The sequence below is a fragment of the Pteropus medius genome, unplaced genomic scaffold, assembly GCF_902729225.1.
Source record: "Pteropus medius unplaced genomic scaffold, Ma_sr-lr_union100, whole genome shotgun sequence".
NCBI classification, from domain to species: Eukaryota; Metazoa; Chordata; class Mammalia; order Chiroptera; family Pteropodidae; genus Pteropus; species Pteropus medius.
The window spans coordinates 10,359,341-10,383,023 of record NW_024353517.1 but is presented as its reverse complement, the minus strand read 5'-3'; the positions used below and the strand labels follow the sequence as shown (position 1 = coordinate 10,383,023).

Sequence of the window (23,683 nt, the reverse complement as noted above, 5' to 3'; positions counted from 1 at the left end):
GGGTGATATGGTCCTAGATTGCTATGACTGATGTTTAGCCAGTGCACTCCAGTGTCTTCATCTGCATCAGGAGGGAGTGAACTTCTCTTGCCAAAGTGTGGCCCATGGACCAGACCAGCAGCATCAGCATCGGCATCACCCGGGAGCTTGTTAGAAGTACCAAGTTTCTGGCCTCAGCATCACCCGGGAGCTTGTTAGAAGTACCAAGTCCCTGGCCTCACTCCAGACCTTATTAATCAGAATCTGCGTGTTATCAAAATTTCCAAGATTCACATGCACATTAAAGTTTGAAAAACATTACGTTCTGAAACACATGCTAATAACCCACATTCTTCCCTTTCTCCAGTAAAAGATAGTTGATGAGAGTTGGGTTTGGCTCCTTACACCACACATATTCCACCTGCTTCTCTGAGTATCCTAACATTGAGGTGGTCCTCCCCGTTAATGAAATGTATGTAAAACGCCCAGTACCCACACAACTCTAACCCAACTTTTTATATTCCCATTACAGGGAAAATAACGGTAAAGCGAGGAACAGAAGCCAAAGCAGAGCAGCCTCACCGTTCCACTTTACTTACAGAAAAATTTTAATAGAATTCTAAGTGGAACTTTTAACTTTAAAAAAAAAAGATTATAATTGACTTTTGAACAAGGCACGCGCGGGGAGGGGGGTAGGAGAGTGGGGTTGTTAGAAGCACCGACCTCCAGCGGAGTCGAAAATCCTCGTATAACTACTATTTAAAATAAAGCTTTTAAGTAAGATCCCGTTGGCTTTCCCTGCAAATTTGCCAAGCTCTGGAAACATTACTCATCCTTCCATTCCGAACTCCCAACCAGGCAAGGTTTTCTCCCCAATTGGTAGCTCGGGAAGACTAAACAAAAAGCTATTTAGGTTCTAGGAATGACAGCGGCGAGGCCATATCTTGGGACATCAGCCGAAAACAAGAGCCAAGCGGCAATGCCACTTTGCAGAAAGCCCTGAAACATCCTCCCTTCGAGTCTCCGCCTTCTTCTGATGAAAACAGCCGGGAGGCGGGATTAGTACCGCGAATACGAAAGGCCATGTTTTCCAGCTCTCCTAGTTCCCCGCCGGACTCTAAAGATCAACGCACAAATCTGGAAGGTACCATTCTGTAATTCACTCACTTGAGATATTCTTAGAAATATCTACGGAAAATCAAGTTACTAGGAAATTTTTAGATTTGTGTTTTATAATGATGGTAAACTCGAGATATAAAAAGGCAGTTTGGAGCAACTTATTCCTTTTTCCGTTCAACGCGGTCCTCCACCACTTGGGCTCGTTCATACCCCACTTCCGAGGACCGAGCTCTTGAATAGCAGAAAACGCGTGCGTTCGGTTAAGAAGGTTTGTGTGGTGGCTGTGTTGCCATGGGCCGGAGGAAAGGTCCAGGCACTGGGTCTCTCGGCCGGGCCCTTATCCGCCATCAGACTCAGCGGAGCCGTAGCCACCGTCACACCGACTCCTGGGTAAGACAGATCTTGTCATCTTTCTCAGACTGTCTGTCTAGTTATGAGAAGGTGAATGTGCTAAGCCTGGAGTCAAAGGGCACCGGGAAATTTTCCAGAGGAAGTGACATCTAAGTAGAGTTTTGAAGGATGGGTATAAATTTCTGCCAGGTCGATAAGCAGGTCTTTCTTCTAGGCGGGACACGAGGGTACAGAGTTAGAGGCTTGAAAGGAGGGCTAGTGTGACGATATGGCTGGAGTGATATCCTCAAAGGTCTTAAATGTCAGGATGATAGTTTGGTCTTTGCTTTATAAGCCATTGGAGCGTTCGGAAGTTTCTGAGCAGGAAAGACACATAAACTACTTTTTGTATTAATTTGTTCAAATAATTGTCCCTCTAACAGTTGCTAGTTGTTACGAGAAGTGCATGATAACTCTAATTCCTGCCTCACCCTTATTATTCTCTAGTGGTTTGGCTCAAAGACGAACAGCTTCTCTCCAAATTGTGGTGGGCCGGCCTAATGTTTTCTTGGGCCTAGGGCCGGTCATAGTTTTAAGATCCTTGAAGAATGGACAGAGTATTTTGACTTGTGCTTGTTATTTGACCATTCACAATCCCAGATAGTTGAGACTAAGTTCTCAGTAAGAATCTGTGCTAAAGTCAAAAATGACCCTGGTGCTATCTATGTGCTACTGTCACCCCATCTAATTTATATACATATAATATGCACAGTAAGCAGCATTGAGGGCTCATCAATATTTATCAGGTCAAAATTTCCCTGGACATTAGTAGTAATTTTAATATGATTTTGAAGCAACTTGTTTTTAATGTAGTGTTTAGGAAACGGTGGGAAGATTGAATACAAATTCGAAAAAACTGAATTCTAACCCTTACTCTGATTTTTACTGATTCTGTAGCCTTGGGAAAACCATCTAACCTTTTAACCTTCAGTTTTTTAATTTATTTGTACTTGTACTGAGCATGCAGCTGGGATGGTGTTAATCAAACTTTGGATTGTGTCTGGTAATCAGTTAAATGGGTTGCAACTAGCCCTTTTTTTAACCCTCCAGAATAGGATTCAAAATATCATAGTGTATTTCATGTAATAAATTAACTTTTTCAGGGTTCTTTTGTTTCCATTTTACTCTACCAAATGGTACATAATTGTATCACTCTGTGTATCACAGCATTTGAGTCACTGGGTCAAAGGGATTTCTTACTGTGGTTCTCCAAAAAAATTTTGACTACCTGTGGCTACCGGGACCAGAGAGTCTGGGTTCAAATTCTACCTCTGACATTTATTAGCTGCAACTATAGGCAATTTATTTAAGCCTGTTTCTTTGACAGGTAAAATAGAAATATATTAAAATTTGCTTAAAAAGATTTTGAAAATTAAGTGAAATAATGAATGGGAAGTGCTTATCATGAGATAAGAAAATGCTCATTTAAATGTTAACTATTATTAGTATTGACTCTAAAATGGCTGAAGACTACAGAATAGTTCTTGGGATTTTAGAGTTTGTTTGACTGTTTGTTTAACTGTTTTGTACATAGTTACACACAAGTGAACTCAATGATGGCTATGATTGGGGTCGTCTTAATCTTCAGTCGGTGACTGAACAAAGCTCCCTTGATGACTTCCTTGCAACTGCTGAACTTGCAGGAACAGAGTTCATAGCAGGTAAGTTGTTTATTGCTGAGTGCATCTGACACTGGTCACATTTCTGTCTTTACTGACCAGACACAAATAAATCTATGTGGAAGTATTTTGTGGAACTTACTAAACTTATAAATGAATTGTCTTTAACCTAAAGGCAGATATCACAGAAGCATTGTGGGAAAGTTTAGTTGAACTTAGGCTGTGAGCTACAGAATGTGCCACAGTTTTAAAATTGAGCTCTCAAAAAGCACTTCAAATAATACATCATCATAACAAGTTTAAGAAACTCAGTCTTTCATAGGGAAAAGACCAGAGTCAACATTATGGTGGACAATACCAGCGTTTCTCAGAATGTTTTCTGATACCATTGTTAGAAACAAAATTCTGGGCTTGCAGCTATTACTTAGGCAATTTGGATTGTATTTTAAAGCACTTGTCAACATATTATAGTGAATTTTCCATGCGTATAATTTGTTTTAGTCACTGCTCTCCCTTGTTTTTTGTTTATTTCTTTGTGGGAATGTTGTTTTGTTTTGGGGCTATGTGTGTTTAGACACTTAGAAAAGTACCTAGCACAGAGATGGCATTATAAACTATTATTTCTGTTTCTCTTTTATTATTGTAAATGTTATTCTTTTGTTTAGCAAATTCATCTATTTGTTTAAAATGCTCTTATTGAGCCCCAGCTACTCTCAGTCTTTGTACTGAGAGTCTTTGTACAGCATTGAATAAGACAAATTTCGTTAGGTGCTATAAAATAAGTCTGTAGCAGACAATGGAGTTATAAAAGATGGAGTTAGTATTCATTTCTATCTGAAGGAAGACTAGGGCTGATCAGGGAAAGCTTTACCCTGGAGCTGAGTCTCAAAAAATGAGTAGATGTTAGAAGGATGGATGAGATGACACAGGATGGTATACACAGACAGGCAGAGGATCCAAGCTAAGATATGAGTAGCAGCCTACATTGTTTAGAAAATGGTTAGAAGTTTGGCCTTTACTGGTCCTTAAAGTATACAGGGACAGGATAAGATGAGCAAACACTGGGGAGGTGGGCAAGGGCCAGATCCTGGATAAGCTCTTTCAAGGAGTCTTTGAGGGACTTAAGCAAGTATAAAACATAATTTCATATTTTATTAAAGATGACTGGTGAATTTTGAAGAAGACCAGTTAAGAGACTTGCTTTAATCCAACAAGAGAAGCAGGTCAGAACTGAAATAGCAATAGTTAGAAGAATGAAGAAAATAACAGGAATAATATTGTTAGGGAGCTGGAATAAACCAGACTTTGTGGAGGGGGTAGAATAAGTAAAGAAAAGCAAAGAATGGTAGAGCCATAATTGGAGGTGAGAGAAAAGGAGAGTGGAAAGTAATTGAATAAAGTTAATGAGAGCGTTGTGTTCTTTTGAGATGTTTGACTACAGCAAGGAAAGAGAGAGGTTTGTGTATGTGTGTGTGTAAAATCAAGGTTAATATTAGCATGTACATAGGTTATGGAGTGAGAACCAATAGAGAGGGAGAGGTTGAAAGTACAGCATTTGATTTGGCAGGATCTATTACAAATTTCCAAATTTTAGTATCTGTACTAAAACAGTGGTTCTCAAATTTTAGTGAACATCAGGATTACCTGGAAAACTTGTTACATGGATTCCTTGGCTCCTTTCCTGGAGATTCATTAGGTGTGGGTTGAGCCTGATAATTTGCATTTCTAGCAAGTTCCCAGATGGTGCTGTATTTTAACAGTGAATACTTGGAAACAACCTTAAATGTTCAATAGATGGGAAAATGGCTAAATAAACTGGTATAGACATGCTATGAAATACTATTTGTCAAAAAAGAATGCAGTAAGTTTCTGGATACTAACATGAAGAATCTCCAAGACCTATTATCAAATGAAAAGACCAAGTTGGAGAATAGTATGTATAGTATGGTACCATTTGCATTTAAAAAAAAAATCTGACCTGAGTACTAGATATATCAGTGTGAATATCATAAGTTATATAAATGTCTAATCACTGTACTGTACACTTGAAACTAATATAATGTATGTCAATGGTAATTGAAAAATTTAAAAAATTACTCAAAAAAATCTGACCAATCCATATATGTCTGTATATATTAGGAAAAAAACTTGGGAAGCTACACATTTAATCAGTAACCTCAAAGGGGGAACTGGGATTGCAGGGGTGGGGAAAAGGATAGAGGTTGGTCATAGAAATATGTGCCTTACAGTATGGTTGAATTTTTTTACAAGGAGAGTTTATGTATTGTGTAATTAAAAGTTAATTTTTAAAAATATGAAATAAAATAGAGATTAATGAGGAAACGGAGCAAAGTTTGAGTTTGTAGGAGATGAAAATAGAATGGGACCAAAAAGTTGGAGAGATTAGCTTTATGCAAAAGAAGGAGTGCAGCTTCCTCTGAAGGTGAAAGAAGGGAGCTGAAGGTTGATGTGCACACTGAGGAATGTGTAGATGAGAAGTTGAGATGGGGCATATCTAATAGCTTCAATGTTTCTCGTTAAGGTAGATCATCTTCCGAAAGACTGCGGGCAGAGGAAGAGTAGGGAGCTTAAGGAGAGTATTTATAGTTTAGGAAATGGGAAAAATGAACCAAAAACATGGAAAGATTTTCCTCCATCTGTGGAAAGTCCTAAGGACTTAGCTAATATTAGGCCCATATACTTGTAGTGAGTGTGATATTGTGAAACATACATATTTTATTCTATAAGAAACATATATATTTGGTCTTCTTCCCAGGTTCCTGACATGAAAATTTCTAAGACCTTTGGAATCTCTGGAGTGATGAGAATGTGTTTTTGTATGCGAATGTGATCATTGGTGGTTGGGGTCCCCTAGATAACTTCAGGCTGAGAGTTGGTATCCAGACAGACCTGGTCATAATTAGAGAGTTGGAACTTTCAGCCCCACCTTTGGAGAGGAAAGAGGGGCTGGAAAATTATATAATCACTAATGGCCAGTGATTTGATCAGTTGTGCCTACAATCAATGAAAAGGCGAATGCAATAGAAAAATGGACAAGACACTTGAAAAAACGCTTCACAAACAAGGAAAGCCAAATTGTCAAAAAAAAATTTGTGAAATGCGAGTTAAAACTTAATGAAATATGCTATCTACCCACCAGAAATTACAACATAAAAAAAACGGATATCTCAAAGTGACATTATTTATAGTTAGTGTCAGAATTGAATGGAATTGTAGGACACCCAGTTGGTGTTTGGAGAGTTGGAGAATTGGTGCAGGAAAACCAACACATTTGGTGTCAAAGTGTTGATGGTGAACACAGTTCAGAGACAGATGGCTCCATTATTGCGTAATTGCAGCAGCACTCATAGCATTGGTGTTGAAATGAGAACAAGAAAGGATAGTTGGCTTTCTCTGAGGTTGGAGATTTGGGAGTATGTGCGGTGGAGTAATGAATTCTGATGTTCAGTCAGAGAGTGGCTGAATGTGTGTACCATATAGTTGTAGCCAAATAGGGAAAGAAGTGAAGCTATGAGTTGGATGATGGACTAGGGGAAGAGGAAACAATCACAGGGCTAGAGATATTTCCAGTGGTTGGACAGTGGGAGAGAGAGATCACTATTGGAAGAAGGAATTAATGTGAAAGAATTGTCAAATACGGGGCTTGAGGGGTGTTTAACTGTTGGTTGAAGGTGGTTGAGGGTGACATGTAAGAGAATGGTGATTAGGTTGAGTATACTCTAGGTTACTAGACTCTGCAGACCATGGTCCTAGATGGTATTGGTCTGAGGACAGTTACAGACTGCAGTCTTTGCTTAAAGGTCAAGAGGAACATTGCTGAAGATGTCCCATTATCTTTGAATAGGACCTTCCCTAGGCATTTTTGTAAGAATCTTAGCTGGCTTTAAGGTTCTTATCTCAGTGGAGTCTCCTGCTCTAGCTGTGTGTCCTGAAATAGGGCTGGAGCAACTGGCAGGAGGGTGGGGAATAGAGCCCTAAACAGAGGACTCTATAGTTTATACATGAACTTCAAATTTATTTTATTCTTTTGAATACTAGAAGGCATCAATTGTGGGTATTCATCATAAATATTATATAAGTTATAGCAGTATAATAGTTTGCCAGTTGTAACTGCAGTGAATCTCTTTGCTGAATGTTTGCTTTTCCACCGATACCCATTGTCTTATAATTATTCTCCATATGTAAAATGAAGAGATTGGTTGTATTAAAATCTTTACAATTTCTTCCCACTCCTCTCGCATTTAGCATATTAAATTTTATAAAATTAGTACTTGAAAAAAATGATTGACATTTTGAAAGCTTTAGTAAAGATCTTTTCTTTCATTCCTTTTTTTTGTAGAAAACTTGACTTGAAAATTATAATTTGTCCAAGGCTAGAAGAATCTCAAGAAAGCTTTAATTCAGTTTTTGGTGCTGATATTTTTAGATTTCTAAGTAATGACCAACATTCACAATCTATTTTACCTCTTAAGTGACAGTACCCTTCTTTTCCATAAACAGAGAAACTTAACATTAAGTTCGTGCTTCCTGAGGCTAGAACTGGATTGCTGTCCTTTGAGGAGAGCCAAAGAATTAAGAAGCTCCATGAAGAAAACAAACAGTTCTTGTGTATTCCAAGAAGGTGAGTTGAACGATAATGTAGGACATTACAAGACGTAACAAGGCCACTGAGTATAAAATTTTTAATTTGATGTTTACTCTTTTCCTACTACCTTCTCTCAGCTACCCCTATTAAGTCCAAATCCTGTTTTATTTTGGTAACTCATGCGGAACTTTTTTTCCTCTGATTGTTTCAGACCAAAGTGGGACCAAAAAACTAGCCCCGAAGAACTCAAACAGGCAGAGAAAGAGAATTTTCTAGAATGGAGACGTCAACTTGTCCGGTGAGATTCGCCTTGAAATTCTGAGTCAGACATTTTGGTGTGCTTGCATTATTATTTGCATTTTGAAGGCTCGATTCTTTTAAAAGAGAAATAGTAGATTGGTGTGTGTGTATGCAAACAACATTGCTGGTACCTGTGAATCCTTGCACAAAGATAGTGAGTTGGTTATTCTGTTCTGTGCCTGGCCTTTTATCCTTTTTATACCCTTCTCCAGCCGTTAGTCACCCTGGAGTTGATCACTGCTCTCGAGCATTCTTCCAGGAAGAAATGTCTGAAAGAAATGTCACTTTGATAAACTTCCAGAGATTAAATAGATTAGATTAAGTATAAAACTTGAATTTGATTTTTATATTAACTAAGCAGAAAGTCTATAAAAATAATATGTGTATACTTATTTTTAATGCAGTTAATTTGAGTGCATATATTACTCGAAATCTTTTATTGTAATCTGGCAAAGATATAAACTTCTCATTTTAAAGCCAGGCTAGAAGAGGAACAAAAGCTGATACTGACTCCATTTGAAAGAAATTTGGACTTTTGGCGCCAGCTCTGGAGGGTTATTGAGAGAAGGTAAATTACCATTTTCTTTTTTGGTAATAATGTCATTGTAGTGATGCTATATTGGATTCAGATGTTAATATATGTTTATAGGCCCAGAGATGGGGAAGAGGGGACAGGATTAAGCTAAGCAGAGGGCTGTTGAGAATTATTATAAAAACTGAAAGTATGATGTTATATTTCTTTTAAAATATAGGTGTTTGTTATTAGATAAACACATTGATAAGCTTGTGAGAATGGCGAACAATCTGTAAGATAAGTTCTGAAGCACTTATGGTTATTTCAGCAAATGTATGTTGAATTCCTACTGTTAATATGGAAAATATGGGTGTGAAAAGGGGTAGGTAGCTGCCTGCAAAGAGCAAAGATGTTATGGGGGGAGTGGGGCAAGCAAAGTGCCAAGTACCAGGGCAGATAGAGGAATGAAATACAGTCTTTGCACTCAGATGACATAGTATCTAGTGAAATAGGAAGCAGAGTGTGACTCCTACTATGTTATTGATAGAAAGGCATTAGGCCAAGTCATAGCAGAGGAAGGAGCAGTTGATAAGGATTGGTGGAAGTCAAGGGGTGATTTGTTTTAATTGGGATTTGAAAAGAAGAGAATGATTTTAATAAATTGAGAATGGATATTTTTGGTCTTTTTTAATGTCCTGATTGTTAGAAACTGATGAATCAACTTTCTCCAATGACCTCTTTGGTATAGTTAACTTAAAAGTTTTTTGTTTTCCTCAAAGTGTTTGAATTATTTACAAGACTCCATAAATGAACCTCATTTTTGAAGTGATGCTTTTTAATAATGAACTTTCAAGATGTGTATGGGTTTTTTTTGTTTTTTGTTTTTTTGGAATCTGTAAAATATACCCAGTAAGAACATTAGGAAACAGGATGCTTTAAGTGGTTCTCAGAAAAGAACATTAGCACATTTAGTATTGTTATGAAGAGAACAGGACTTGGATTAAACTTGTAAACGGGGTGGAGTGTAATAGCCTGACTGAATGGAACAAGGGAGCGGACATGAGAGCTCTCTGTTCAGATTGATTTCTGTCCCATACTGCACCCTTGCTTTGAGAGCTAGATCTGATGCTTCTAATCTTGAGCTTTATCAGGGCTCTGGCATACACAGGCTTGCTTTTTACTGCCTGGACATTTCTTAGCTGCTGTTCTTTTTCTTTGTCCTAATGAGTTCCAGCCTTCACTTTCATTTTTGTAGGTTTTGAGAGGGAACAGAAGTAACCATATGTGTTCTTCCATATTGACTTAACAGGGAGGCCCTTTACATGTTTTTTAATGCCCTTAAATAACTGCTTTCCCCAGGGTGAGCTGATTCTTGTTGAAACTTCTGCCTTCAATTAGGTTATGGTATTGCTCTGTTATTTTTATTATGTGGTATTTCTCTTTTTATAAGAGGACATGTTTCTAACTCAAGGAATATAGTTTGTATTACATGAAAGTGGATCTCAGTTACATAGAAATATTATCAATAAAGTGACTACTGCCACATCTTTTAACGGGAAATATTATTAGTCTGTTCTGTGGAGCAGATGTCTCCTGTTTGGAAACAGGCAGCTAAGCCATCTGCCTCTTTTAATTTCAAGAGTAGTCATAAGGAAAGATTTGATGTATAATGTGTCATTGAGATGCAGGAAACTGCTGTGGCTGTGAGGGCAGAACACTGTATTCCAGTAAGATAAGGTACTTCCATTGTATTGCATAAACCCTTCCTGGTTCATAGTTGGCACTTTGCTCTGTATCCTAATTCGGCACACAAAGCAAGCTGTCTTAAATTTGTCTTCTTTTCTTCCTGGTATTTCTAAGCTAATTATTCTTTCTGCATGTTTGATAGATAGACAAAATGTGGACTTTGAAATAGACATAATGGACTTTGAAATTTTAGTCCATTAGGCTTTGTCCATTTTTTGCAACCATTCTTGAATTTACTGTTAAATCCTTACAGATTGAAAGTGGTGACCATTAACCTAAAGAATAAAATACCAGAGCCTGCCTAATTTGGGAATTTAAAAACAATTCATCATAAATTAGCAAGTGTGTGAGTTCATATGAATCATACAATTATGCTGGAAATTTAGCTCTTTTGAAGGAAATGTACTTCTTTAAAAGCCCTGTCCTAAATGGTAACTGTGATTTAATACATTTCCTTGATGTTCAGCCTAGTTGCATAAGAGTTACCTCAGGAAAGGCTAACCAGAGAGGGATTTTGGGAGACTGCTGTAAGGTGGTAGTACATTGCAACTTATTTCCTTCCAGTGGCAGTCAGAGCTGGCCCTTAAAGAAAGCATCTTTCCTATCCATACAGGCTGAAAGAAGGAAGTGAAATTTATTCTTGCAATGCTGGACTGCTGTAGTCCCTTCCACATTTTTGAGGGATTTGAGGGATTTGCTATTAGCTGCAGAAATTTTCTTATTGCTACATCTTCTTATATGTGATGGAAAAAGTTGGACTCATCATTTCTGCTTCAGGATGGCAGCTTAAGTTGACATATAGCTGTTTTGTGTTTTTGCCATTTAAACACATTCTTGGAACTGGTGGATGATTATTTGCTAGATGTATGCTTTCTTTCGTCAGCCCTAGGTTTAAATAAGATATAGGCTTTGATAGGGACAGCTGTCAGCAGGCGATATATTAGTTTTCTTTGAAGCCTTAACACAGTGAACACAGTGTAGATTTGGTACCGAATATACAGTAAACCTCACCTTGGATTAAAATACTTAGAATACTCTTATCTCTCCAGGAGAGTTTGCTAGAAGATACAGTTTAAGTTTTAGCAATGAAACATCATTAGAGCCCCTCTAAGCAATATTAAGAGCAGGAAAATGTTATGTTCCGGACTGCCTGAATTCCCATTCTGACTCCATCACTTAGTAGCTGGTGTCCTTGGACAAGTTACTTGACTGTTCTAAGCTTCAGTTTCCTCATATATAGACTGGGGATAATTGTACTTAAAAAGTTAAATATATCAAATGCTTAATATATGGAATGCATTTGCTACTATTATGTAGTCAGTGTTTCCTTTCTCTTCACAATGATCAAAGTATCTCAATTTGTTTGCTTGCAGCGATATTGTGGTCCAGATAGTAGATGCTCGAAATCCACTTCTGTTTAGATGTGAAGATTTGGTAAGTAAAGTGTGATAAGATTTAAACTTAAAGTCCTTGGAGCAGCTGTGGGAAAACAGCATCACTGATAGCAGTAACTGTCGGCAAGCATTCTGTATTCTCCTCTAGCTTTGTTTAATTAGGCCTCCCTCTCATCCCAAGGTCAGGAGCTTGCATAATGCAACTGTTTAGACAGATGTTTTCCCTTCTCAAACAATTGTTTTCATCTGCAGGAAGGCACAAATACTGACACAAACTTTCTAGCTTTTAGTTTAGAAGCCAGTTTGTTAATTTACATTTGCCAGGGTTTTTCTTTTTTTAATAGACACCAGTCACAGTAGCATTTTACTTACTTTAGCATATTCTTGGTTACTTCACTCCTTATCCATCTCATTAAGTTTCTCTTACACCTTAGTTATTACCCCTGTAGTGATTTACGAATAAACTAAGTTTGTAAAGCATCATGGAGGGTAATAGTTAAAATGTAAGGATCATATGAAATAAAGTAGTAGGGGCTTTGAATTAATAAAACACTGTACACACATGAAGTAATCCTACTAAGGACCATAGCAGTAATGAAACAGATGATTTTTAAATCTACTGGTGAATAATATAAATCTTAATGGTGAAAATCCTAGAAGTTTTTCTTCTAGTGTATATCCTAATAAAGAGCCAGACTTGGGAATTAATTTTTATTATTGAGTCTTGATTTTCTTTTAGTCTTCAAAAATAATTTTTACATTAAAAGTTGAGGTTATTGTTGGCTATTATCACTTGACTGAAAAATAGTCCATGCTGATAGACAAATCTACTAGTTACGCAGTTCTTTAATTTTGTTATAAAGAAACAATTCATTATTAAAGAGGGAACTACATTATTTAAAGAAAAAAGACCCTGTTACACTTCAAAAGGGCAAGAAAGCATTTCTTTTTACCCCTTCCAATTTCTTATGCTACGTATTTCTATATGTGACCTAACTCCTTTTCAAAGCTTATTGAGGATCAGTAGAATGTATCATGATTAAAAAATCTTTAAATTAGGAATGATTTAAAACGAAGTGCAGTAAAAACTTTTAGTCACAGCTGGGGGTCTTCAGTAAAATAAGCCTAATTTTTACTTGTTTGAAGAGATCTTCCTAAATATCTTTGTCTTGCCTAGGAATGTTATGTGAAAGAAATAGATGACAATAAGGAAAATGTTATTCTGATAAATAAGGCAGACTTGTTGACTGCTGAGCAGCGGAGTGCCTGGGCCACATACTTTGAAAAAGAAAATGCGAAGGTTATTTTCTGGTCAGCTTTGGCTGAAGCCATTCCACTGATTGGTGACTCCAAGGTAACCTGGGGGACTTTTTCAGGTTGGGTTTCAGGGAAGAGGATCTTGGTTTCTGATTAGTGTGTGTTGCTTTCTCTTATTGGAAATGTATGGGAATTTGGAGGGTTCTGTTCGTTTCATTTTCCCCTAAGTGCTGTGATAGCAGGATGACCTACAGAAAAATGAGTTACTTTCGTTGGTTGTCAAATAGTCTGCCATCCACATAGCTCTATGTTACACACTGATATTAGTTATAATTTTTAATTTTTTTAAATGATAGGTTTCAAGTTGTATAGGAAGTTTTATAATGACCTTGTAATTGCTTTTAAGAGAAGTCAGAACAAAAGGAAGTCAGATACATAAAACTGAAGGATGTAGTAACTTCTCAGTACTGATTAGAATCTTTTTTGACTTTGTTTTGAAATCAAAGAAATGAAGTAATCCTAAATTAAGGTATACCATGTCATTTTCTACATCTTTTAATCCAAATTTTACAGAAACAATTTGGAGTTTATTTTGTAATAAAAATTATTAATAACTACCTATGGAAAGAAAATAATAGCATCTTAGAGCTGGAAGAGACTGAAAGTAATTTCTTTTTTCCTATCTTCCTCCTTTCCTGTTCCCTTGTCTCTATTTACCAACCATCTGTTGACTATTTAATGTGTTAAACTAGATGCTGTGAATACAACACCTACCCTTTGCTGAGCTCGCAAGTTAGTGAGCTCTAACCCTGTGAAGGAATTCTTTCCTCCACCTGCCTGGCAAACAGTCATATAATCTCTCTGTGACTACCTTAAATGACAGACCAGGCAGCTCATTCTTTTTATCTCTAAATTTAGAAAGTTCTTCAGTGAAGCTAAGTCATTCCCTAACTTTTTATCTAAGGACTCTCCCTTTGTTTTCTTAGTTCTCTCTTCTGCAGACTAGATTTTCTGCTTTCCTGTTCCTCATAGACATCATCTCTGGGCCACCCATGGTCCTGAGTGCCTGTCTGCCTGTGTCAGGACAACACTGAAAGCTGGCGACACCTAGTTGAATACATTATTCCAGGTGGTTTGCCCAGGGCATATACAGAGGAACTGTTATTTCTTGTGATTACAATACTCTCAGTAATTCAGAGTTTTTGTTGTTCACCCCCTTTCGAAGGAGCTATATTACGCTCTGGGCTCACTGAACCTGTGAACAACCAATCTCTCAAATATTTAAAAGACATAGTAAGCAAATCTCATCCCATCTTTACATGTGGCAAGGTTTTTCATTTTGTTTTTCCCTCAACTTAGGACATTACTATTTCTTTTAAATATTACATTAGTGAGTTGAGGCCAAGGTAGAATTTATTTTGCATGTGCAATTGCTTTCCTCTACTCCTAGCTTTGAATTATCTGCAGATTTTGTGTATTTGTCCTTCTATATATTCTTTCCAGTCATTGAAAACATTACTGAATAGATTAGGACCAAGAATAGCGCTCTGTAATTTTTTATGGACTTACTAAGTACTCAGTACCAAGCATTTTAGTGTGATGAATGCAGATGTGTTTGCAAAGATGTAATAATCACAGTTATTCTGTTAATAAAATTAACCCATAGAAAATTTATTCTCTGCTGGGCACCACTATTCTAAGCACTTTATTTTATTCATTTAATCTTCTCAATAGTAAGTATTAGTGCTTATTGTCCTCAGGCAGCCTGGCTTCATTTATTACTATATTGCGTAGCCCTTATGTACCAATCCAATGTACCAATTCAGTAACCCTATCAGATTGGAAAAAAAGATTAGTTTCTATATCTGTAGTGTTCCCTGACTATTAAACAAGTAGTAGATTCCAAAGGGAAATGGAATTTGTTGGCATAATCTGTTCTTAGGGAACCGTTGTTGCCTCCTGTTGCTGACTGGCTTCTTTTTAGGGCTCACCAGCTAACTTGTAGAATTGATTACATATCAGATTTTAGGCTTATAGCGTGTGATTTATGAAAGATATTCTTTCTTCCTTTTTAAAAGTTAGGCCCCATTTATTTCTCCCAAGTCCTCAGAAATCTGTTTTTCATGATTTCCCAAGACAAAATACCAACTACCATTGTGATATCATCTTTGTAATCAGATGTGCAATGTCATGTGAATATCAAATATGACTTTATTAAAAATAATTTGGTACTCAGTTTTCTCACCTATGTGAAGTTTTTTCTTCCACTCCAGTTGGTTTCGTTCCCTTCTTATTTTGAAAAATATAACATTTTTTTAGTTGAGTTCCTCGGTTTGCCCTTGGTCATCTGTTAAATTGCACTGTGTTCCCCAAAAGACTGACTTTTCTTTTTTATTTTTAATGTAACTACCACAAAGTTTGTTTGTTGTCTTTACCATTTTTCCTGAACTTATACTGCTTCTAGCCTAGTTTTTCTGATATACATTCATGTTCGGTTCACATTATTTTCTACCTCTTTCATATTTTAAAATGATTCAGAAGAGCACAGTGACTTCTTCACATTTATTGCTTATTTATCATAGAAATTCTTTCCAATTCCATGTTTCTTTTTGAGTTGCCAAACATTATTTAGAATCATACCTATTTTCCCTGATATTTTGTTTATATCTGTTTCCTAAAATTTGGGATACCTGTTTAACTGAGTTCATCATGTCCCCTTCTGTGATGGCTGCTCATTTTAACGCTAGGTTATTTGGAAATGATATAAGATTTACATCATTTCTAGATACAAACCAGTTCGTCTTTGTTGGTACCATTTAGTAATACTGTAAGTTGCCTTCTTTCTGCTTTGTTATCAATAGGAATTCAGAAGAATTAACACATGAATAGTACATGATTTTTATCTTCCTCCAAAGGAAATTTTTAATTGGTGAATAATTTCCGTATACTGGAGTCGATTTTTGTGGCTCCTGCATTTTACAATACAGGGAGCTGTCTCTACAGTGCTTTGATTTATTAAAGGCAATTATTAAAGAATAGCAGTTTTCTCAAACATGCAAACCACTGTCTTTAAAAATGTAAATGTAAAGTGAAGCTCAAATTAAAATTATGCCCTTCTTGCTTTGTGCAGAGAGGAGAATGTTAACTGTTTTATTGTAAATGAGAAATGGCTTTTGATGCAGGCTTTCCTAAACCCTTGCTTTCTTTAAAGATTTTTTAATTACAAAAGTAATACATATTATTTGTAGAAGTTCAAATAATACAGAAATATATAAAGTGAAGGTCAACTGCTCCTCCCCTCTCCCGAAGGTACCACTGTTGATAGTTCGGTTGTGTCCTTGCACTGTAAGGCTTACATTATCTGCTCCATAACTTTTCTTGTCCTCTGCTTCATCTTAGATAACCAATTAGGAGTATTTTCACTAGAGTGAAAAAGGCACTTCTGAACTTTTGTGGTTTCTGTTATTTCATCAGAAACAACCTAACAGAGATACTGAAGAAGCCAACACAACTGACTTTGAAAACTCCAGTTGTGATGAGGGTGAAATTCCACACAGCAAGACTGAACATGCAGACAGGGATTCTCTCTCATTCTGTGAAGTTGTCAGTAGTGACGAAGATGACAGTGAGTATGAGGACTGTCAGGAAGAGGAGGAAGAAGATTGGCAGACATGTTCAGAAGAGGACAGCAACTCTGACGAAGAGGCCCATGGCCACGATGGGAAAGAAAGCTGTACAGTGGATTCTGAGGCTCAGGGCAGGCAAACACCTCAGAAGAGGCAGACACACAATTTTAGTCACCTGGTATCAAAGCAGGAATTACTAGAAATCTTTAAGCAGCTGCACACTGGGAAGAAGGTGAAAGATCAGCACCTTACTGTTGGACTGGTAAGATGAAATGTGTCATAAAATTATTACCATATGTGACGGTCATTATTCCCCACCCTTTGGTAGCTGCACTAGAACCTCAGAGACCAGTCAGGTTTCTGGCATCATGGGGAACATTAATCTCCTCTTAATTGCCCATCGGCATCATGGGAGTAGGCAGTGTGACAGGCAAATCCCAACTCAAAAGAGTGAACTTTCTCAAGGTTTATATTGGTTATACCCTGTTCATATCTTCTCCAGTTCTCCCTCTAGTTCAGCCCTACCTGTCATGTGGCTTACCAAGAGATACTAGAATGAGAGCACTTTTAAGATTGGCTTTAGACTTCTAGTCCAATGTTCTTAGTTTTAGATAAGAGAGGTTTTGATATCCTGTGATCCTTGCCAACTTATACCATAAATGTTCCACAAACATATTAGGGAGAATCCCAACATCTTGGGGCCAGGGAAAATATGACAAATGCTTTAGTTGTGTTAAACACCAATAAGGGAAAGAGATCACATACCTAACTGCATGTACCCTAATTCTAGGGTGGCTATGAAAAGTGTCCAAACCCTAAGGGATACATCATTGTTCCAGATAGCTACATCTTTAGCTCAGGAAATGTAAAATGTTAGAGAAGGTAATTATTTTAAAGATATTCCATCTAGCAGAACAAAAACAGTGAAGGAGAGCAAATAGTGGAATGTTTCAAGTTTTCCAGCTCCTAAATTACATGCCAGGTATAGCTAATCTTAATTATTTTTGGTCACCCTTCTCCCTCTCTAAAAAGAAAAACTTACTTATGACATTTCTTAATGCACTGAGAGTTTTCTCTGGAGCGAGGCAGATGTAGGTATAATTCCCAGTGCTGCAGTGGGCTGCAATGGGCTGCAATGGGCTGCAGTGGGTATAATTTATTTGCTGCAGTGAGACTAACCTACGTGCTGTGAACCTTGAGAAAGTTACTTAATTTCTCTCATCTTTAAGCCTTCATTTCTGTTTTTGCTAAAAATTCATTATCTACCTGCACTAGAAAGCCTAACTTCCCTACATGTGAATTTTTTTTCTCACATTTATGGAAATGCTAAGCAGCCTCTCTCACTTCTGAGTTTCTTATTCTAGAAATCCTAAGAATAGGTTCATTTACTCATTTTACAGACATTTATTGATCTCCTGTAATATGCCAGGCATCCTGCAGTGTATCAGTAGACAACACAGACACAGTCCCACCCTCAAAGATCTTGTAATTACAAGTGTGATGAGAGTTAGAGATAGGGAAGTTCAGTAGCCTATAGGAGTATGTAATCAGGGAACCTGATGGGGGCTGCGGGGAGGGATGACAGCTACAAAAGTCTCCTTGGCCTCCAACAAATAACATTTAAACATGTAATAATATATCATGTAATCAATATATAAACACAAAACATTAGAATAATGAAATTAATAAGCAGTTACCCGAAATCTGTAAGAGAGATTTTGACAAGTGATAGCGGAGGGGAGCGCCAGAGGAAAAAGGTAAATGTCTAAGCAAAGCCCTGGAAATGGAAAGGTGTGTTCATGGAAGGTGTGTTCATGGAATGGCAAGTGATGCAGTGCAGCTGAAGTTTAAAGAGTGGTGAGAGTTAAGACTGGAATAGTGAAGCTTTTCCTTGTTACCCAGAGAAGGGTCATATGGCATTTTTCTAGGTTCCCACATAACTTCAAGGAAAAACTGTCACAATGTCCGGAGCCCTTGATGTCCTGCAAATGAAGGAGGAGGATGTCTTCAAATTCCTTGCTACAGGAGCCCACTTAGGTGGCACCAGCCTTGACTTCCAAATGGAACAGTACATCTACAAAAGGAAAAGCAACAGCATCTACATCATAAATTTGAAGAGAACCCGGGAGAAACTTCTGCTGGTTGCTCGTGCCATTTTTGCCATTGAAAACCCAGCTGATATCATTGTCACATCTAGGAATACTGGTCAGCGAGCTATGCTGAAGTTTGCCGCTGCCACTGGAGCCACATCTGTTGCTGGCCGCTTCACTCCTGGAACCTTCACTAACCGGACTCAGGCAGCCTTCTGAGAGCCGAGACTTCTGGTGGTCACCCATCTTAGGGCAGACCACCGGCCTCTCACAGAATTATCTTATGTTAACCTGCCCACCATCGCCCTGGGTAACATGGACTCTCCTGTGCGCTATGTGGACATTGCCATCCCTTGCAACAACGAGGGAGCTCACTCAGTGGGTCTGAGGTGGTGAATGCTGGCCCAGGAAGTCTTGCGCATGTGTGGCACCATCTCCTGTGCACAACCATCGGAGGTCATGCTTGATCTTCCACAGAGATCCTGAAGACATTGAAAAGGAAGGAAGAAAAGTCAATTCCATTTTAAAGTTTGAGTCAGCAAGACAGAAACTTATTAGTGTTATTAAAAATTCAATATATGTAGTGATGATGAAAATAAGTGATGCTCAGCTTATAAGATGCAATGGAAACAGTGAAATGCCTATAGATGGGGAGGTGTGGGGAGAGCTGGAAACAAGGCAGTAAGTTTTAATGTAGCATCTGCTGTTACAGCAATACTTGTAAAACTAGAATGTACTTAGCTTGACCATTCAACACTGGAGACAAGTCTCAATAAATACACCAACACCAGAGAGGGGGAAAAGTGACAACAAACAGCATCTATTTCAAATCTTCTGCAGCAACCAGATGCTTATTGCTAGTGTTGCTACTATTTATATATCTTTGGGTCTTTGATAGATGTATTGTTTGACTGTTTAGTAATTTTTGAGTCTCTTGTAGGTGGGCTACCCAAATGTTGGCAAGAGTTCGACAATCAACACTATCATGGGCAACAAGAAAGTATCTGTGTCTGCTACACCTGGTCACACCAAGCATTTTCAGGTATTTATTTCTACAGCATCAGCCTCTATATTTCCTTCTCAGCCAGTTCCTCATTCTGGGCATTTTCTGAAGTTCTTTGTTATTCACGTTCTGCTTTTTTCTCCCTTCTTCTGCTGTGTGCCCAGTATAGACCTCTCATTGTCTTTCAGACGCTCTTTGTGGAGCCCGGCCTCTGCTTATGTGACTGCCCTGGCCTGGTGATGCCATCCTTTGTCTCCACCAAGGCCGAGATGACTTGCAATGGAATCCTCCCAATTGACCAGATGAGAGATCACATCCCACCTATATCACTAATATCCTTTCTGCTCTGCAAAGATTAGGGCTTCAAGTTTGTTTTGGACATTGTCTTGCATTCGATGTATTCAAGGCTTATATTTGAGAATGGAAAATCTAAAATCCTGACTAGTGTTGTGCCCAGTTTTATGCAGTGAGAGAGCATCAGGACTTCAGAATTTGAACCTTGGGTTCTGATTGTAGTGGAGTAGCCTGGTATAAGTGGAAGAGCCCAAGTTAGGGTCTCAGCCCCCAGTTGCAACCTGTTTGAATACTGCCACTGCCATCTGACTACTTGAGTGACCTTGGACAATGTGCTTAACCTTCCAGAAACTTTCCTTTTCTATAAAATGAGGCCGATAATAGTTACCTCAAAGTCAACTATGAGAATTTAATCATATGGCTAACAGTTATTGAATGCTTGCTGTGCACATTGCTAAACACTTACCAAGTAATATCTTATTTAATTCTCAAAACAATGAGTTGGATACTGCAGTTTTTCCTATTTCCTCAAACTTGAGGAAACTGAGGCACATGGAAGTTAAGTAATTTGCCTGAGATCTCATAGCTAATTAAGTACAAATTAGAAACTTTGCTGCCTCTCAGCAACATAATGAATCAACTTATTTGAAGCAACTGGTGTGGTATCTGGCATGAAAAATGTACTCAAAGATAGGTCTGTTAAGAACTCTAGGGTCTGAGATTTAACCCTACTTACAAGCTAACAAGTTAGTCTGTTAACCATTTCATGGATGCTGGCAAAAGATAAGAGACTTCATGAAATTGGCACACGAATTTGTTAGTTTATTAGTGTAAAATCTCAGGCCCTGCACGGTTCTTAACAAGATCCTTAATGGTTACACTTAAGACCACAGCTTTTTATTTACCCCAATTTGTTGTCTCTGTCTATAAGGGATAATGCATACGAATTCATTTATTAGTATAAATAAAATATGGTAAAATAGAATATGGTTGTTACAAAGAATGCACTATATCTACCTATAGCAACCTGGATGAATCTCAGAACATTATTGTGAGCCAGATTCGGTCGTGTTCTGTGGAAGATACAAGCATGAATCAGACATGGATCCCTGCCCTTTCAGGATTCAGTCTGTCGTTGATATGGGACGTATACATGAATAACTGGTACCAGGTAGAATGTTGTAATGGCTTAGAAGAAATCTATGGGTAGTCTGACAAGGGAGGGAAAAATAACCTCTTCTTGCATGGTTGTCAGAATTAGAAACAGACTGCTTTGTGTCTGAATTCGGATCATCTCACAAACTGATAGTTTATTTAGGTAAAAATGTGTTTTCTTTAGGTATATTTCAGAGATAGTATTTTAACGGTTATTTTGAAAGGATTTATTTGGAAGTGATCATTGGTGCATAAGCCTTTATTTAAAAGAGAAAAGTCTTTTTAAATCAATGAATAACTGTTTTTCTCTTTTGGAGCAATAAATAGGTTTTGCCATAGAAATGTTGAAGTACCATGTTCTTAGCGTGTTTCAGATGCCACAGGGAGGAGGGGATCAGTTCAAGTGAATGGATTCCTTGACAAGCTTACATTTGCCAGAATATTCCAAGACATGTTTTAGAAGCCACCTATGGCATTGATATCATAAAGCCTAGAGAGGATGAAGATCCCTGTCGACCTCCAACATCAGAAGAACTGCTGACAGCTTATGGCCGTGAGTTGCGATTTATTATAAAACATGAACAAAAAACAACAGTATAATTAATGAGAGAAATATTCCTCTACGAAGATACAAATTCGGAATTTTTCCTTAGCATTTGTCATGTCATCGTCTTAGGGTGGTTTTTGTTTCCTCTGTTGGCCTTGCCAGGAAAGTGGCCTCCAGGTAGCTGATTTGGTGGTAGTGTCAAGGTCCAACAGTAAAGGAGGGAGAGTTGAGTGCTTCTTGAGTGCTTACTTCAGAGTGTAAGTGCTTTCTAGAGTTAGAGAAGATGTTTTGTGTCCCTTGCCCTTCCTAACCTTCATACTAGCTGTGCGTTGGCTCTTTCAGTTTAGAATAAAATAGTTAGAACCTAGTTCACACCATATGCAAAAATAAATTTAGGAGGCCTAGATATGGGCAGTGTTTAAAGCTCCCACAGGGAGCCCAGGGCCTGGCATCAGCTATCACAGACTTCTAAAGAAAAAACCCTTAAGACACCATTTTGATGGTACCCAAGTGTAGACACAGGCGTTCTGATCTGAGGCTGTGTTGGCTTTTTCTGGAGTCTTCTCCCAAACAGGGAAGAAAAGGAATGGTGGGAAGAAAATGAGCATGCTTCACAGAGCAGGATAGGAGATTTACAAGGGGAGCATGGGAAGGGAAAGCACTCAGAGACTGTGACACAGCAGAGCATGGTCGGGATCAGAGCTTGATTAGGGTAGGGACACAGCTGTCCTCCTTCCCCTTCCATCAGTCCCTTGTAAGCCTTGTTTGGCACTAAAATGAGTCCACAGCTCTCCCACCTCCATGTTTTACCCCAATTCCACATGGGAGTTAGTTTAGCCTTCTATTTCAACAGTTGATTGTGATTTATTTACGTAAATACAAAGTTTAAGGGCGGTCTGGGGGAACCTGTGTCAACCTAAAGAAAAGCAATGTTAGAAACATTTCTGTGCACGTAGGACTTGCCTTTAAATGAATTGTCACCAGCTGGGAAGGAGTTCAGTTTATTTGAGTATTTACCGGCAAAGAAAGGTGATTTGATATGAACCACACTTAAATCAGACCTCAAACTTACCTTAGTTGAGAGACTTTAAAGAGGATAAATACTAAGCACTTGTGGTAAGTCTGGTATAGTCACAAAACCATTGAACTAGAAGAGACCTTAAAGATCACCCCACCTCTCATCCCCCTTAAGACAAGTAATCTGAAATCAAAGCGTGAAATGACCTGCCCATGGTGATGTCTGGTCATTGATACAGCCTGGACGAGAGTACACTGACCTGAAAGATGGGGAGAGGTGAACTTTCTACCAATCTTTCCACTTTATTTGACTTCCAGATGAAACTGAAAATAATGTGAGTCTTTTAAGATTTTTCATCTGATTCTAATAAAAATTAGAGTAAGGAAAAAGCCAGTTTGTAAAAACGGATGACCACGTGTGTACAGTTTCTAAAATCACCATCTATAGGTCCATAAAGAATAGTTTCTAATAGTTAATTTTAAAAGATGTTGCTAAATAAGTTTCAATTTAATTTGTATTTATTTAAATACTAGTGATACTGAGCATCTCTCCTATGTTTGTTAGCCATTTATATTTCTTCTGGGGATCACCTTTTCCTATACATTGTTTTCATCTTGATTTGTAGTTCTTTGTTACACATGCCACCAATGTTTTCCCCAATGTTTATGGCTTCTTTAGCCCTATATAAGTTAATGATTTTAATAGACTATTTTTTCCCCCTTTTTGGCTTGATTGGGGTTGGTGTTTTACTTATCCCTATGCTGAAAAGATAAAACTTTTCCTGTAATGTCTTTTATTTTTTTAAACCTTTAGATTTTTGATCTGCCTTAATGTATTTTTGTGCATGGTGTGAACTAGGTTCTATTTTATTCTAAGCTGAAAGAGCCAATACACCACTAGTAGGTGAGAAAGCCAAGTTGAACCCAGCCTCTCTGCCAAAGCCTGTGTTCTTAGCCACTGTGCTCTGCTACTTTCTTCTAATTCAGTTACTATTAAACGGATCTTTGCTGTATGTTTGAGAAACTG

General features: G+C 37.9%; 1 protein-coding gene and 1 long non-coding RNA gene across 3 annotated transcripts in view; one reads left to right on the top strand and one right to left on the bottom strand.

The window, feature by feature from the left end:
* Nucleotides 1-1,145: 1,145 nt before the first annotated feature.
* LSG1 (large 60S subunit nuclear export GTPase 1) overlaps nucleotides 1,146-23,683 on the top strand; it is a 27,583-nt gene continuing 5,045 nt past the window's right edge. The window contains exons 1-11 of the mRNA XM_039850746.1: nucleotides 1,146-1,488; nucleotides 3,023-3,149; nucleotides 7,629-7,749; nucleotides 7,925-8,011; nucleotides 8,495-8,581; nucleotides 11,647-11,707; nucleotides 12,845-13,021; nucleotides 16,399-16,812; nucleotides 19,581-19,682; nucleotides 19,832-19,975; nucleotides 21,522-21,645. Coding sequence (XP_039706680.1) covers nucleotides 1,390-1,488; nucleotides 3,023-3,149; nucleotides 7,629-7,749; nucleotides 7,925-8,011; nucleotides 8,495-8,581; nucleotides 11,647-11,707; nucleotides 12,845-13,021; nucleotides 16,399-16,812; nucleotides 19,581-19,682; nucleotides 19,832-19,975; nucleotides 21,522-21,645 — 1,543 coding nt within the window. The 5' untranslated portion in view covers nucleotides 1,146-1,389. The remainder of the gene's footprint in view (nucleotides 1,489-3,022; nucleotides 3,150-7,628; nucleotides 7,750-7,924; nucleotides 8,012-8,494; nucleotides 8,582-11,646; nucleotides 11,708-12,844; nucleotides 13,022-16,398; nucleotides 16,813-19,580; nucleotides 19,683-19,831; nucleotides 19,976-21,521; nucleotides 21,646-23,683) is intronic.
* Nucleotides 15,473-23,683, bottom strand: part of LOC120592983 (uncharacterized) — a 21,613-nt gene continuing 13,402 nt past the window's right edge. The window contains exons 2-3 of one of the 2 annotated variants that reach the window (XR_005650275.1): nucleotides 19,016-19,122; nucleotides 17,931-18,624 (exon numbers count right to left, since the gene is read on the bottom strand). This is a non-coding gene — a long non-coding RNA (uncharacterized LOC120592983). Of the gene's footprint in view, nucleotides 19,123-23,683 lie in introns of both variants that reach the window. The other variant, XR_005650274.1, reaches the window with a different exon arrangement.